Source organism: Anolis sagrei, chromosome X, assembly GCF_037176765.1.
Source record: "Anolis sagrei isolate rAnoSag1 chromosome X, rAnoSag1.mat, whole genome shotgun sequence".
Taxonomy (NCBI): domain Eukaryota; kingdom Metazoa; phylum Chordata; class Lepidosauria; order Squamata; family Dactyloidae; genus Anolis; species Anolis sagrei.
The window spans coordinates 37,929,888-37,945,939 of record NC_090034.1 but is presented as its reverse complement, the minus strand read 5'-3'; the positions used below and the strand labels follow the sequence as shown (position 1 = coordinate 37,945,939).

Sequence of the window (16,052 nt, the reverse complement as noted above, 5' to 3'; positions counted from 1 at the left end):
AATGGAGGGGGCGAAAGAAAAGTCTCCCCCGAAGAACGAAGGGAACGGGCAGGTTTGTGGGAGGAGATGCAGTCACGAAGGTAGGCAGGTCCCAAACCGTTTAGGCCTTTATAGGTTATGACCTGAACCTTGAATTGGGACCGGAAAATAAAAGGCAGCCAACGTCCTCCCCAAACACCATACTGCCCACCATCCAAGTGATGGCTTTCATATTCATACGGGGACAATATCATCCTAGATTTTATGTGTTTCCTCCACCACAGACATCCCAGTGTTGCTTACTCTCTCCATTGGTGTGGAATTTGCATGACCACACCCACTGCCTCTCCCTTAACCCTTTCCTATTCTTTTCTATGGCACACAGCAGACAGAGGAACTGATCACCAACTGAACATACTAGAGAGGTTTGGGGAGAATTCACCATGATTTATAGGAGTTGTAGATACTGGCATGTATAGTTTACCTGCAATCTAAGAGCACTCTGAACTCCACCAACGATGGACCTGGAACTAACTTGGGACACAGAACCCCCATGACCAACAGAAAATACTGGAAGTCTTTGGAGGGATTTAGGGGAGGTGTAGTTCACCTACATCCAGAGCACACTATGAACCCAAGCAATGATGGATCCAGACCAAACATGGCATGCATACCCAATATGCCCAAATTTGAATACTGGTGGGTTTTGAGAAGAATTGGCCTGGACATTTTGGGGTTTTAGGTACTGGGATGTATCATTCACCTGCAATCAAAAGCACTCTGAACTCTGCCAAAGATGGAATTGCACCAAACTTGGCACACAGAAGCCCCATGAGCAGCAAACAATATGGGAGGTCTATGTGGGAAATTCACTTTGAATTGAGGGACTTGTAGTTCACCTACATCCAGAGAGCACTGTGAACCCAAACACTGATGGATCTGGACCAAACTTGGCACACATACCTGATATGCCAAAATTTGATTACTGGAGTTTGGGGGGGGGGGGGGGGGTGATCTTCCTTTCTGGGAGGTGTAGTTCACCCACAACCAGAGAAACGGTGACCTCCACCGATGATGGCCCTGGACCAAACTTGGCACACAGAACCCCTATAACTAACTCAACCTACTGGAGGGGTTTAAGGGGATTGACTGATCATAGTGGGTGTTGTAGTTTACCCTGCAGCCAGAGAGCACACTGAATCCTCTAGATGATGCATCTAGAGCAAACTCGCCCAACATAACAAACTTTAGGTACTGATGGAGTTTCTCGGGGTTAACCTGGGATCATGTCAGTTCCAGCTAATCCACAATGTTGTGAATTTTGTACAATTAAAATTTTGACTTTTTCAAATAACCCAGGCAACACCAGATACCCAAGCTAGTCTAAATTATAAACCTGTGGGCAGGAAGAGGTATTAATACATATAAGAGCAGTGAAAGCAAGCTCAAAATACATACATCAGAAGTGAAAATAGAAAGATTCCCACTTTCCAGCATGTCTTCCAGTTCTTCATCAGTTGTGGTTTTTCCAGCTAGTAAGAAAAAGGTATTTATTTATAAAATGGGCATAAAAACAGCTTTAATTGAAGTCTGAAAGCTCCCAAGATGTCTTCCTTTCACCCTAAATAAATGACAGGATGGGGAGATTACTCATCTTATACAACTTTGCTAAAAAAGCAGTGGACATATGCTTAGCAATTAAATAGACAGCAAAACTGGGAAGAACTGGCTAATATTTCTGTTTCATAATATTATTACATGTTGCATAATGAAACATGATATAGTATAATGAAACAATATTAATCAGTTCTTCCAAATTATTACACATTGTATAATCGTATCGTATCGTACATTGCTTTTTTTATGTTCACATTATGTTTTTATGTTCACATTCTCAGTAATCCTTACAACCCTAGAATATAGGTCTTACTCTTCTTCTTCTTTCTAAAGAAGAGACTACTTGCACATCTTCCTTGTCCATGTTGGAGAGAAAAGCCTGGAATCTGGATAGTATCTTCAGTTCACAGGGACCCACACACTCCTGTTTTACACCCACAAGTCAACATACTCACAATTATATTGGACCTGTTTGTTCAATTTAGTTATAAACCAACTTAGTTGAAAACTGTGGTGTAATTGTTGTTTTTATTAATATGAATTTTCTGCTCAAATCTGCAGAAATGTACTAAACTATGAATAAATAAACTATTTTCTTAAGTATTTTTTTATTTATTTAGCATATTTATACCCCATCCTTCTCACACACCCCCGGGGGGGGGGGGGCGCTCGGGGCGGCTTCACAACAGGCATTCATACAATGCCAAACACAATCATAAATGAGAATACAATTAAAGCAATTAATTAAAAACATTACTTAAGACATTTGTTTAAAATCATTCAGGCTTAAAATCAGAGTCCAGGTGAGTCCACTGTCATTCATACAACTTGAAGTCTTATTCTTGACTGCTGCCTCTACTGTCCGAATGCTTGCTCCCATAACTAGGTTTTGAGTTTCTTTCTAAAGGACAGGAGGGAGGGAGCCAATCTGATGTCACTGGGAAGAGAGTTCCACAGGCAAGGGGCCACCACTGAGAAGGCTCTGTCTCTCACCCCACCAGTCATGCTTGCGATGATGGCGGGATTGAGAGCAGCCAATCTTAAACTTCACAAAGGTTCATAGTGGGAAATACATTCAGACAGGTAAGCTGGGCTGGAACTGTTCAGGCCTTTAAAGGTTAAAACCAGCACTTTGAATTGTGCTCGGTAGCAAATCGGCAGCCAGTGGATCTGGAGTAGCCAAGAAGTTGTATGCTCTCTGTATGGCGCTCCAGTGAGCAACTTGGCTGCCGACCGTTGGACTAGCTGAAGCTTCCGAGCAGTCTTCAAATGCAACCCCACATAGAGTGCATTGCAGTAATCTATTTGGGATGTACCGAGAGTGTGGACCACCATGGCCAAGTCTGACTTCCCAAAGTATGGGTACAACTGGTGCACAAGCTTTAATTGTGCAAACTTGGTATTAGCATCAAACTTGGAGGTGTCAAGGAAGGGGAGAGTTTCGCCCCTAAGTAACAAAAAATTACACAACTGTGCAGAATTACCAAACACTGCTCTCCTCTTCTAAACATTTCTGGAAATGATAATCTTGTATAGCAGAACACCACCACTACCACCTACTTGAGGGACTTCAAGTATCTCCTCCTATCAGCAAATAAATGAATAAATAAACAAACTTTATTTTTAAACCCTCCTATCTCCCCCTATCAGTTTACAGATACAAAGGTAAATATTCAGTGCCCGGCATACACCAAAAACATTACAGCAATAAACATAATACGGAATAATAACAGCATTGTACTAATCTAATGAAATTAAATATCAAAATAAAAACATAGAACAACTAATCACTAAACTAATCACTAAAGAGACTGTGCTGGTCTCCATCACGGATCACCTTCGATGCCAGCTTGACCAGGGCGAATCAGCGCTGCTTGTGTTATTGGATCTCACAGCAGCATTTGACACAGTCGACCACAATCTTTTGACCCACTGCCTTGTTGCTGTTGGAGTCAGGGGGACAGCTTTAAATTGGCTGTCCTCCTTTCTTCACAACTGTGGACAGCGAGTAGAGAGGGGAGGCCTGGTCTCTGAGAGGTCCCCTCCATTTTGTGGGGTTCCTCAGGGGGCCATTCTCTCCCCTCTGTTGTTTGACATTTATATGCGACCACTTGCTCAGCTGGTTCGAGGCTTTGGGATTGAGTGTTACCAGTACACTGATGACACTCAGCTGGTGCTGAAGATGGAAGGGCGACCGGACTCTGTACCCGATTATTTTCCATCAGTGCCTCGAGGCCATTACTGGATGGCTGTGTGCCAGCAGGTTGAGGGTGAATCCAGCAAAGACAGAGATCCTATGGCTGGGGATATCCAGCTGCCTACCCTGGATGTCGAGGCACTATGCCTGTCATCATTGGTAAAGAGTCTGGGAGTCCTTTTGGACCCTCTGCTGACGATGGAGGCCCAAGTCTCCGCCGTTAGCAGAACCGCCTTTTTTCATCTGCGGCAGGCTAGACGGCTGGCCCCCTACCTGTCCAGGAATGACCTAGCTACGGTGATCCAGGCTACGGTCATCTCAAGACTGGACTACTGTAATGCCCTCTACATTGGCCTTCCTCTGTCGGTGATTCGGAAGCTCAAGTTGGTACAAAACGCAGCTGCTTGGCTTCTTGCGGGAATTCCGATGAGATGCCACATAACCCCAATCTTACTACAGCTGCATTGGTTACCAATTGAGCACCGGATCACTTTCAAAGTGATGGTACTCACCTTTAAGGCCTTGCATGGTCTGGGGCCGATGTGCCTGAGGGACCGTCTCACCCCCTACCAACCCGAGATCCCTCCGTTCTGAGGACCAAGATTTGTTGGAAATTCCCAGTGTCAAGACCTTGTGTCTAACAGCAACCAGACGCAGAGCCTTCACAGCAGTGGCACCATCACTCTGGGATACTCTGCCACCTGAAGTCCGTGCCTCGCGGGACTTATCAGTTTTCCGCAGGGCATGTAAGACATATCTGTTTTGACAGGTCTTTGATTTTTGATATTGCTGTTTTTAAATTGTTTTGAATTGTTTTTAAATTGCGTTAGATTTTAGCCTGTTCTTGTAAGCCGCTCCGAGCCCCAGGGGAGTGGCGGCATATAAGTTCGAATAATAAATAAATAAATAAATAAAAATAAACAAGTACATTTAAAAGCATGGTCAACAATAAAAACATGTAACATAGAGATCATCAGGACAGGCCCTTCTCTCGGTCCCATCACCATCACAAGTACAGCTGGTGGGAATGAGAAAGGGGTCCTTTTCGTTGGTGGCCCTGTGGTTCTAGAACTCCCTCCCCAAAGAGGTGTGTTTAGCCCTCTCATTATTAGCCTTTCTCTCTCAGGTCAAAACCTTTCTATGGAAGCGGGCCTTCCCCAACAACCCACAATAAACTATGACTAAACAACTAGTGATTATTGCCAAGACTCAACACTGAAGGCTATCCTGGTCTGGCAAGGTTCACACAGCCAAAGATGTGGAGTTTCAAGATTTTTTAGTTTGATGTTTTAAGGACAACCTCAGTAGCCTGAGGCCCAGGGATTTTTATTGATAATGATAAATTTTGTTATTTATTATGTTTATTTTATATGGTTTATGTAATGTGTTTATGCAGTGTGTTGCTTCTTCTTTACTTGTTGGGGTTGGGAGGATGATGTTGGGCTCTTGTATTATGTAATGTTTTTAACAATTTGTGCGCCGCTTTGAGTCTCACCCGTAGAGTAAAAACGGGATAAAAATAAATTAATAATAATAGTAGTAGTAATGGTCTCACTTACTTATTTCTAATTGGCGCCGTATCTGATCCTTTGTGCGTTCCCGAAAAACTGTCTGAGTTGTATTATATGTTGTCATAACCTCCACAAACTTCCAGGTCAACACAGCGTGCTGGGAGTAGACATACATACATTTTTACAAATACATTTGTACATTTTTACAAAATAAATACATTTTTACAAAATTGTCTTCTACATGGAGTTGGAGGGGGGGAAATCTCCAGCCAATGGGCCTAATTTGGCCCATTCAGGCCACCTTTCCTAATCCCATTCCCTGTAGATTAATCTGATATTTCTGGGTCTTCAATGAGATTACTTTGCTCTTCCTCCCATATCCCTACGTTTGTGTGTGTCACGAGAGACTTGAGAAACTGCAAGTTGCTTCTGGTGTGAGATAATTGGCCGTCTGCAAGGATACTGCTCAAAAGACGCCTGGATGTTTTGATGTTTTACCAATCTTGTGGGAGGCTTCTCTCATGTCTCCGCATGGGGAGCTGGAGCTGACAGAGGGAGCTCATCCACACTCTCCCTGGATTCGAACCTCTGACCTGTTGGTCTTCCTTCCTGCCGGCACAAGGGTTTAACCCTTTGCACCACTGGAGACTCCTATATGCCTATATGAGAAAGAGGCAGAAGAAGCCAGGGAGTGTGCTCATATTCCCTGTCACCATCTCATTATTCAGATGGGATCCAGAAAAAGTTAAGTGCCAAACTGTTGTTTATTCTCTTGCTTGTGCTCTCAAAAGTCTGAGAAGCTTCCCTTCATACTTCACAACATGGCCACCTACACATTTGCTGACTATACCATACCTGTGATTTTCGTATTCTGACATCAGCTGATGTACAATTAGCATTTCCATCCCGAATAAAACTTTGTTCTATGGCTATAAAACAGACATAAAGCATTGAATAACGTCAATGTGGAACGCAGTTAGCACTTCTCTCTGCCTATATTAAAGTATTTGCAATTTAAAAAAATACCTATTACAGAAAGAATCACACAGCCAGAGTTAAGTCCTATTAACCAACAGGGAATTAATCATTGGAGTACATATTCTTATACAGCAAAAGTAGCACCATACACATATAAGAAGGGGGTTCCAACAGGTTTAGGAGAACCTCGAGGTTTGCAGAAATGTGTACACGTATGCAATATACATATATATATATATAAACATACACACCCCAAGAAAAAACAAATGATAAAGGAGCTAAATGGAGATTAAGCATGCATAATGGGATTTAGGGGGGTTATCCTAAATTGGAATCAACCTGAAAGCACATAACAACCACCCTAATGAATCATTAATTATACCCTTACTTGGAAAGTGACATGCTAAAAACCCATTTGCGGCTCAAAGAGGTTTGACCTATTTAATTTCAGCCCCTTACTACTAAGTTATGCAGGCCTGGACTAAAGTAACCTGCAAGAGGGCATAACGGGCATTCTGAACAGGAATGCCGTTTCACAACACACCATTCTCTTGCATGTACCACTTTTACTTCAATAAGGTAGATCTCACTGTTTAATGATGTGTTACTAAAGTGCTCCTCTGAACTTCGAAATAATTCAGTTCAGAGAAGCACATTAGTAACACATCATTAACCAGTGAAACCTAACTTATCTAGTTGTTAAGTGATGGAATTGACATTTTCCCCATTACTGTTGCTATGGATCTGGGAGATACAACTCTACAATGTATGGCTTCTTCTGCTTTTTAAACAAATTTTCTTATCAATTATGTATTTCAATGGGATGAGGGATGGAAAGGCAAAGAGCTTCCCCTGAATTGAGCAAAGGACCACTGGTTACACAATTTCACCCAAAAATATTTTCTCCTTAGAATCAGAATCCTAGGTTTGAAAGAGGCCTTGTGGGCCATCCAGTTCAACCCCCTGCTAAGAAGCAGGAAAATCACATTCAAAGCACCCCCAATAGATGGCCATCCAGCCTCTGTTCATAACCTTCAGTTATGTCATTCTTACCTTTCAATTTCGAATGAACGGTATTTGCTGCTTTCCTGATTTCTTTGTTCAGTTCTTCAAGTTCTTCCTTTAATTCTTAAAAGAAAAAAGAACAATATACAGTTATTTAGGACAAATGAGGATCAGGTAACTATAAAGGGGCCAGGGACCAACTGCCAAAATAACAATAACAAAACAACAACAACAACGCAAAACAGGGAGTGGCTGAAAATTCACTTCTGATTTTAAACAAAATATATAATTATTAAAGCCATTGGCGTCTAATGATATAATCCGAAACTATACAGGTACATGCTATCTCCCCAAGGGGACTCAGGGCAGATTCCAGGATATACAGATTTAAAGTAAACATTTCTTGGCATTGAATGTTTGCCTTGTGTCTGTATATGCTGGAATCCAAACAGTCTCCTTGGGGGGGATAGGGAAAAATACAAATATTGATCACTAATTGATCACTAGTTTGGTTTTTATTAATTGTATTGTATAATTAGATTGTTTTAATTAATTTATAATTGTTGTTGCTATGTATTTTATCTTACTATGTGTATTGCTGGCATCGAATTGTGCCTTTTGTAAGCCACCCTGAGTCCCCCCTCGGGAGTTGAGAAGGGCGGGGTAGAAATGCTCAAAATAATAATAATAATAATTTAAAGTGCTTTAATTTGATTTAATTTGTTCAATTATTCATAGAATCATAGAATTGTATAGTTGGAAGAGACCTTGTGGGCCATCCAGTCGAACCCTGGTGTGGTCTGACCAAGAAGCAGGAAAACTGCATTCCAAGCACCCCCAACAGATGGCCATCCAGTCTCTGTTTAAAAGACTCCAAAGAAGGTGACTCCACCACACTCCGGAGCGGAGTGTCCCACTGCTGAACAGCTCTCTCTCTAAGTTAGGAAGTTCTTCCTAATGTTCAGGTGGAAATCCCCTTTCCTGTAGTTTGAAGCCACTGTTCCGCATCCTAGTCTCTAGCACAGAAGAAAACAAGCTTGCTCCCTCCTTCCTATGACTTCCCTTCACATCTTAATATATGGCCCTCATCATGTCTCCTCTCAGCCTTCTCTTCTGCAGGCTAAACATGCCCAGCTCTTGAAGCCACTCCTTATGGGGCTTGATCATTTGAGTCGCCCTCCTCTGGACACATTTCAGCTTCTCCCTTCAATTGTGGTGCCCAGAATTGGACACAGTGTGATGCCTGGTGTGGTCTGATCAAGGCAGAATAGAGGGGTAGCATGAATTCCCTGGATCTAAACACTATGCTCCCATTTATGCAGGCCAAAATCCTGTGTTTTCTGGTTGTCTTTGGCAACCCCTTTGACCCACCTCACGACCCCCCTAGGGGTTCCGACCCCCAGGTTGAGAATCACTGATCTAGACCCTGGATCAAAAGATGTACTATGGAAGCAAGCAGGCATCAAAGGAGACCACCAGCACCTCAGCAAAACAAGGAAATATTTCATCCTTGAGATGACACAGGCACTGTTTTAGTCTAAGCCAAGCCCCTATGAAAAGACAAACATTCATTATGAACTCTTCATCACTGGTAACAAGATGGATGGGCCTTCTCTGTGAGACTATTTTAGAGTGCTTTTTTCTGAGGCATTGGAATGTTATTGTTTTATTGAGATATTCCAAAGTGGAAGTGTTCCAACCCAGCAACAGCACCCCACTTTGGCAGAATTTCTAAGTGTCTCTGAACTACTGGCTATTATAGAAGCAAGCAAATAAGGGAAGCAATACATGCTAAGAGTCACCAAGGTGAAGAGCTTACTGTCTTTAGGATGTGTGGCAGAGAGGATAATGCTGTGTTTCTTCTTCACTTCTTCCACAACACCTGCTATTTTGGTCATGTACTTTCGGATTTCCTCAACCTTTGGCATTTGTGGCGGGTAGGCAGTCGACAAGACAGAAAAAAAAATAAGTAACACAGGACTGAAAGATGATATAGAAAGAGCTCTGAATTCAACAATCCACTGCATTATGCACTCTTAGATCCACAAGTAATACCTGGATCATTCATGCCTTCAGCTAGAAAGGGGTGATGACCAATCAAAGGGAATAACAACATTCTATGCAGCTTTGTCTAAGCTAAAATCGAACACTAACTTGGAAGCACGCAGCTTGGTCAAGCTCAATCTGATCATTAGTTAAATGTGTGCATGTGTATTCGTTCAATGACCAGCATTAAAACAAACAGTAAAAGGTATTAAAACACAGTTTTTACAAGCAGGGTTAAGACACAATGTGGTGTATGAAAGTTAAAACAGGATCAAAATGTGTATATTTTAATAATAGTGATAAAAGTTGAGATAAAATAATAGAGCCCTTTAAGTCTGTGACAGCATCCTGTACCAGTGCAAGCTATTGCCGCTGCAAAGAAATGAGCAACTTTGGTTGTAGCTTCAGGAGACCAATCAGGCAAAAGATAACACCATGTAATGTGATTTTTGATCCTGGGTTATAAATGTAATTTCCTAATTGGTTCTATCATAAAAACATGGGAAAAGTGGGAAACATGGGAAAACCTTGTTTTTGCGGGACACCCTGCATTTTGCTATAGCTTTCCAATGATTATCTTATCAAGTCTCAACCAATTTGATATAGTTTGGGGCAGCCACAAAAACAACAAAGTTTCTGGAGTAGAATAACTGCTTTATAATAACATTTTCAAACCAAGAACAATTTTTTTTTCAAATTTTGTTACATAATGTAGTCAACATAAAACCTTTCAGGTCTCCCTGATATACTTTGTAAAATTGGGTTGATAACGTGTCATTGAAGTTCACGATAGAAAGAGCAGAACAATAAAATGTATTCCACAGTTTCTACTGCCTCAGACTCACAGGGACATAGGCATTCACAGTATAGTACATTGTTATATCTTCCCTCCAGGATTGCAGAAGGAAGCACACTGGGTTTAGCCAAGGCAAACACTTCCCTGTATTTTGGGATGTTTAGATTACTTAGGTACTCTGTAGGAAGAAGCTTTGATGTAGTGGGTTGCTGTGAGTTTTCTGGGCTGTCTGGCCATGTTCCAGAAGCATTCCCTCCTGACATTTCACCCACATCTATAGTAGGAATTCTCAGAGATTGTGAGGGCCTGTCAGAAACTAGACAAGGTAAGGTAAAGGTAACGGTTTTCTTTCCCCTGACATTAAGTCCAGTTGTGTCTGACTCTGGGGTTGGTGCTCATCTCCATTTCTAAGCCAAAGAGCCAGTGTTGTCCGTATACACCTCCAAGGCCATGTGGCTGGCATGACTGCATGGAGCGCCATTACATTCCCGCTGGAGCGGTACCTATTGATCTACTCACATTTGCATGTTTTCAAATTGCTAGGTTGCTAGAAGCTGGGGCTCACAGTGGGAGACCACACCGTTCACTGGATTCAAAGCTGTGACCTTTCAATCAGCAAGTTCAGCAGCTCAGCGATTTAACCCACTGCGCCATTCCCCTAGAATCCACATTTCTGAGTGCTGTTCTTTATTTACTGTTCTGATTCTAGAGGGTTTTTTTTAAAATACTGGTATCCAGATTTTGTTCATTTTCATTGTTTCCTACTTTCTGTTGAAATTATCCACATGCTTGTGGATTTCAATGGCTTCTCTGTGTAGTCAGACATGGTGGTTGTGAGAGTGGTCCAGCATTTCTGTGTTCTCAATTAATATGCTGTGTCCAGGTTGGCTCATCAGGTGCTCTGCTATGGTTGACTTCTCTGATTGAATTAGTTAGCAGTGCCTTTCATGTTCCTTAATTTGTGTTTGGGCAATTCTGCATTCTGTGAAATTGCAAGCATGTGGACAATTTCAACAAAAAGGAGGAAACCAGGAAAATGAACAAAATCAGGGTACCAGGATTTTTTTAAACCCTCTAAAATCAGGACAGTAAATAAAGAGAAACACTCTAAAAACAGGGGAATTCCTGAAATGAAACAATCAGTGCCAGCTAACACCTCCAGACAAAGGATTCCCCCAGGCAGGAATCACGCAGGCTTTGAAGCTGCAAGCCCATTCAATGCTAATCAAGGTGGCCATTTGCAACACTCACACTTGCCTCATGCAGACCAGAGGTCTTTCTCCCACTTTGGACATTCCACAGATATATTAAACCTCACTTGCCTAGTTTCCAACAGACCTCACAACCTCTGAGGATGCCTGCCATAGACGTGGACCAAACGTCAGGAGAGAATGCTTCTGGAACATGGCCATACAGCCTGGAAAACTCACAGCAACCCAATGATTCCAGCCATGAAAGTCTTCAACAACACATTGTGTTGATGTAGTTACACAACTCAATTTCCCAGATATGTGGCCAAATATTTTCTTTGGCTTTCGTGTAGCCCATAGTTTTGATGGCATTTTGTGAGAATCTAAGGTTTAAGATTCTCTGATCTGCTGACTTTTCCCCATCTTGATTGTAATACCTCCCTATTGGTCAGGAGGAGCTGACCTTTAAGTATGAAATCATTTTTAACCAGAAGTTTAATTTGTACACCCAAATCTGTGACTCAACAGAAATTTAATCAGACTCTAACCATAAAAGTACATTAGGCACACGGTTTGGGAGGCTGAGAGTCTTGTCTAGACATATTCTAAGGCCTCAGTGCTGCTACATGCACACATTTGTGCTCCATTTAACGTTAGTTAAGTAGGTTGTAAGACATTCTAGTTCTCTGAAGAAAGGAAAAGAATGGATTTTGCTGGTATGTCCACACACTACAAACTCAGGGCCCTTCCACACAGCCCTATATCCCAGAATATCTAGGCAGAAAATCCCACAATATCTGCTTTGAACTAGGTTATCAGAGTCCACACTCAGATCATGTGGGATTTTCTGCCTTGATATTCTGGGATTTAGGGCTGTGTGGAAGGGCCCCCAGTGAAATTATGATGGATTTGTCTGAAAATTGTGATCACAAGGACATATTAAGCAGTTGACTAAAAAGGTGCATCAATTCCTAAAATAATACAATCTTTGGGGCTGTAAGGGGCAAACTGTTGCATTCATTTTACCTCTTGGAAGAAGTCTTCCATATAATGGTCATTTTCAACAATAACAGTCGCTTCTTCATTTTGGGTACCCTATAAAAAATCAGAAGTATTTTGTCATGTGAGTGCACTCATTATAAGAAGATTTAATTCAGTCTTGACATAACTATGTCATTTTATATATGATGGTAAGCTTAAGCAAATCAACAGGTCTATAGTTGATCATTAGCCGTCTTGTTGTCACCATGAAATAGAACTGATTCAATTTACAAAACTACATTTTGACTTGCATTTCAAAGTTAATGGCAAAATTGATCACCAATTTTCTCCCCTTCAGACTAAACCAGTGCAATGCGGGTTGATCTACACTGCCATATAATGCAATTTCAGAATGTAGATGATCTGCATATATTAGTCTACACTGCCATATATTGCAGTTGAGTGAAGTTAATCTGACCTCAACTGTATTTATTGAGTATTGATTGACTTTTTCTGATCATTCGCACAATGAAATAATAATAATAATAATAATAATAATAATAATAATCTATATTTGTAGAAAGCCTATCTCCCCAAAGGGACTCAGGGTGGTTTCCAGTATATATGGCAAACATTCAATGCCAGAAAAAGGGGGGGGGGACGGACATACAAACAAATTACATCAAAACAAATCACACCAAACAATAGATAAACTGCCTAAACTTAATAACAAACAAAAATAACCAAAGATAACCTTAAGTGACCCATACACACATAAACACATTAAATAAATGTATCACTGGGTAAAACATCTAAATATTAATAACTAAGACCCTATAGGGAAATGAGGTAAGTTGTAGAAACCAAAAGGCTGAGATCAATTCCAGTATCTAGACAAGATTTAACATATCTAGATGAGGATGTAGGTCAAAGGCAGGTTAGTCTTCCTCCTCTCCATACACTGGAGTGCATAAATGGGTTTTAGCAACTTTTTAAAGGCAAGGAGAGGGGTCAGTTTTTAGTTCTTTTGGTAGGGAGTTCCAGAGGCAGGGAGTGATCATGAGAAGGCCCCCTCTCTCATTCCCACTAGCCATGCTTGGGGCAGGGTTGGACCAAGAGCAGAGCCTCCTCCGTAGATCGCAACGCTTGAGCCAGTTTGTATACGAAGATGTGGTTCTGCAAATAGTCTTGGCCTGAACCATTTAGGGCTTTATAGGTAATGACCAGCACTTTGTATTTAGCCCGGAAGCAGATCGGCAGCCAGTGGAGCTGCCGCAACATAACAGCTGTCCTCTCATGATACAGAGCTCCGGTTAGTAACCTGGCCGCCAATCTCTGAACGAATTGCAGCTTCTGAACTATTGTCAAAGGCAGTCCTACATAGGAAGTGTTGCAATAGTCCAAATGGGAAGTAACCAATACTATAATACAAACAAATTTAAAACCATTTAAAAATAAACATTTTAAGCATATATTCATTAAAAAAGAATTTAAAATAATGTAAAAGTCTTTTTTTCTTAAATGCTTTAAAGATCAAAGATCTTTTGGAATAACAGAGTTTTGATTCCCCAGTTCTACAAGGATGGAGCCAGCCTGACCTCCTTTGGCAGGGAGTTGCACAAGAGAATGAACACAAACTGGTAAATTCTGGAAAATTATCATAAAATAACCCATGCTCAGAAAGTGAGGTTGTTTACCTGTAGCCAGGTTTCTTTGAGTGGTGATCTGTGAATTTCGCGCCTAAGGTAGATTCCTGCGCCTGGCGCAGCTAATTCAGATTCTCTTGTAAAACTCTGCAATTAAGGGGCTCCAACCCCGCCCACCATCCCAGGATATAATGTGGCAGCCCAGGTTGGAGCCTCAGTTCCAGTGCCGCAAAGCAGCAACTGGGAACCAAAACATGACAAAAATGGGGAGGATGGGCGGGTTGTGCGAATTTCACAATCACCACCCAAAGAAACTTGGCTACAGGTAAGCAACCTCACCACATTCTACATAGTGTCTGTGAAATACGCACCTGATGTAGACTAGCAAGCTGCCCTCAGTGGAGCAGTGGTTCTCAACCTGGGGTCCCCTGATGTTTTTGGCCTACAACTCCCAGAAATCCCAGCCAGTTTACCAGCTGTTAGGATTTCTGGGAGTTGAAGGCCAAAAACACCTGGGGACCCCAGGTTGAGAACCACTGCAGTGGAGGAAGGTGTCATGCAAGTGCTGAAAACAAAACAGGTCTTCCAAAGGCTGTGTCTCTTTTGGCTTGAATATCCAATTTGTAATGGGTGACAAAAGTATCTGGTGTGGCCCAAATCGCCGTCCAACAGATGTCTTCTAGTGGAATGCCCCTTAGAAATGCTGTGGGGGTTGATACTGCCCTAGTGGAATAAGCTCTCACATGGAAGTCTTGACCAGCTAGCTGGTATGCTAGGTGAATCACTGCAACAATCCAGCCCGATAGCCTCCAAGTGGAAAGAAGGAGTCCTGCTGTACCTTTGCGGTATTGTATAAATAGCCAAGTTGTTTCCTGGAAAGAAGCTGATCTTTTAAAGCCCAACAGACGTCAAGCAGATGGAAGAACTGTTCTTCAGGTGAAGAAGGGTTCTGGCATAACACCGGGAGGACTATCTCTTGAGGGAGATGAAATTAGGAGGCCACCTTTGGAAGAAATGCAATGTCCACACAAAGGACAAACTTGTCCCTATGGAATTTTAAGTAAGGCTCAACCACACAGAGAGCACCCAGCTCATTGGCATGTCAAGCTGAGGTGATGGCCACAAGAAAAGCTGTTTTTCAAGAGAGATGAGTAACATCACTGGTTGCTAGAGGTTCAAATGATGGTTTGGTGAGAGCAGGAAGCACGAGCTCTAGCTTCCAAGGTGATGTTATTGGCGTCGCCTGGGGTCAGGAGTTCTTAAAGCCCTAAAAGAAGATTTTGATCAGTGGAATTGAAAATACAGATGGAAGGCCTGACCCTTTCCTGTAGAATGAAATGGCTGCCAAACAGACCTTCAATGATGCTAGCAGAAGCACAGCATCCAATAGAAGGAGAAGAAAACTCCATGGATAGGTGCCAAGAGAGGGTCTGAACCCTGCTGACACGAAAAAGTGTAAAAGCAATCCCACTTATACTGGTAAGATCGCTGCGTGGAAGGCCTGTGGGCCAGTTCAAGGATATGCCTTATTGACTGAGATAGGTGAGAGGTGAGATGCACCACGTCGTCAGACAAAGATGGTTATCTCGGGATGGAGGATCTGTCCATCTTAGCAAGAAAGGAGATCCGGTCTGTGTGGCAACTGAATGAAATCCCCGTTGGCTAGGTGGGGGAAGGTGGCAAACCATGGCTTGTGAGGCCACCGCGGAGTCACAATGATGCAGTCGACCTCAGCGGACTGGATCCTGGATATGACTCTGGTGAATAGTGGTAGCGGTGGGAACAGGTAACAAAATGTCCATGTCCAATCAAGGAGGAAGGCATCTCCAAGGCAACCCATGTGACACTGAGGGGTTAGATGCACGCCATACCACTGGCACTTTGCATTGTGCAGGGATGCAAACAAGTCTATCTGCGGAACTCCCCATCTGTGAAACAGAGCATCAGTCTCTTGAGGATGGAGGGACCACTTGTGGGTAGACCGACCTGATCGACTGAGTTGGTCGGCCCTGATGTTGTCAGTACCTGGTACATGGATGGCTACTAGGTAAATGCCCCTGGCGATGCACCAGTCTCAGATATTGAGTGTTAACATCAGAAGCGACC

The 16,052-nt window shown here is 42.3% G+C and overlaps 1 protein-coding gene across 3 annotated transcripts in view; it reads right to left on the bottom strand.

Moving 5' to 3' along the window:
- STX2 (syntaxin 2) overlaps positions 1–16,052 on the bottom strand; it is a 55,074-nt gene that overhangs the window by 15,619 nt on the left and 23,403 nt on the right. For all 3 annotated transcript variants that reach the window (XM_067473208.1, XM_060785633.2, XM_060785634.2), the window contains exons 2-7: positions 12,346–12,414; positions 9,107–9,206; positions 7,336–7,410; positions 6,160–6,233; positions 5,353–5,461; positions 1,438–1,511 (exon numbers count right to left, since the gene is read on the bottom strand). In XM_067473208.1, coding sequence (XP_067329309.1) covers positions 1,438–1,511; positions 5,353–5,461; positions 6,160–6,233; positions 7,336–7,410; positions 9,107–9,206; positions 12,346–12,366 — 453 coding nt within the window. In that variant the 5' untranslated portion in view covers positions 12,367–12,414. The remainder of the gene's footprint in view (positions 1–1,437; positions 1,512–5,352; positions 5,462–6,159; positions 6,234–7,335; positions 7,411–9,106; positions 9,207–12,345; positions 12,415–16,052) is intronic.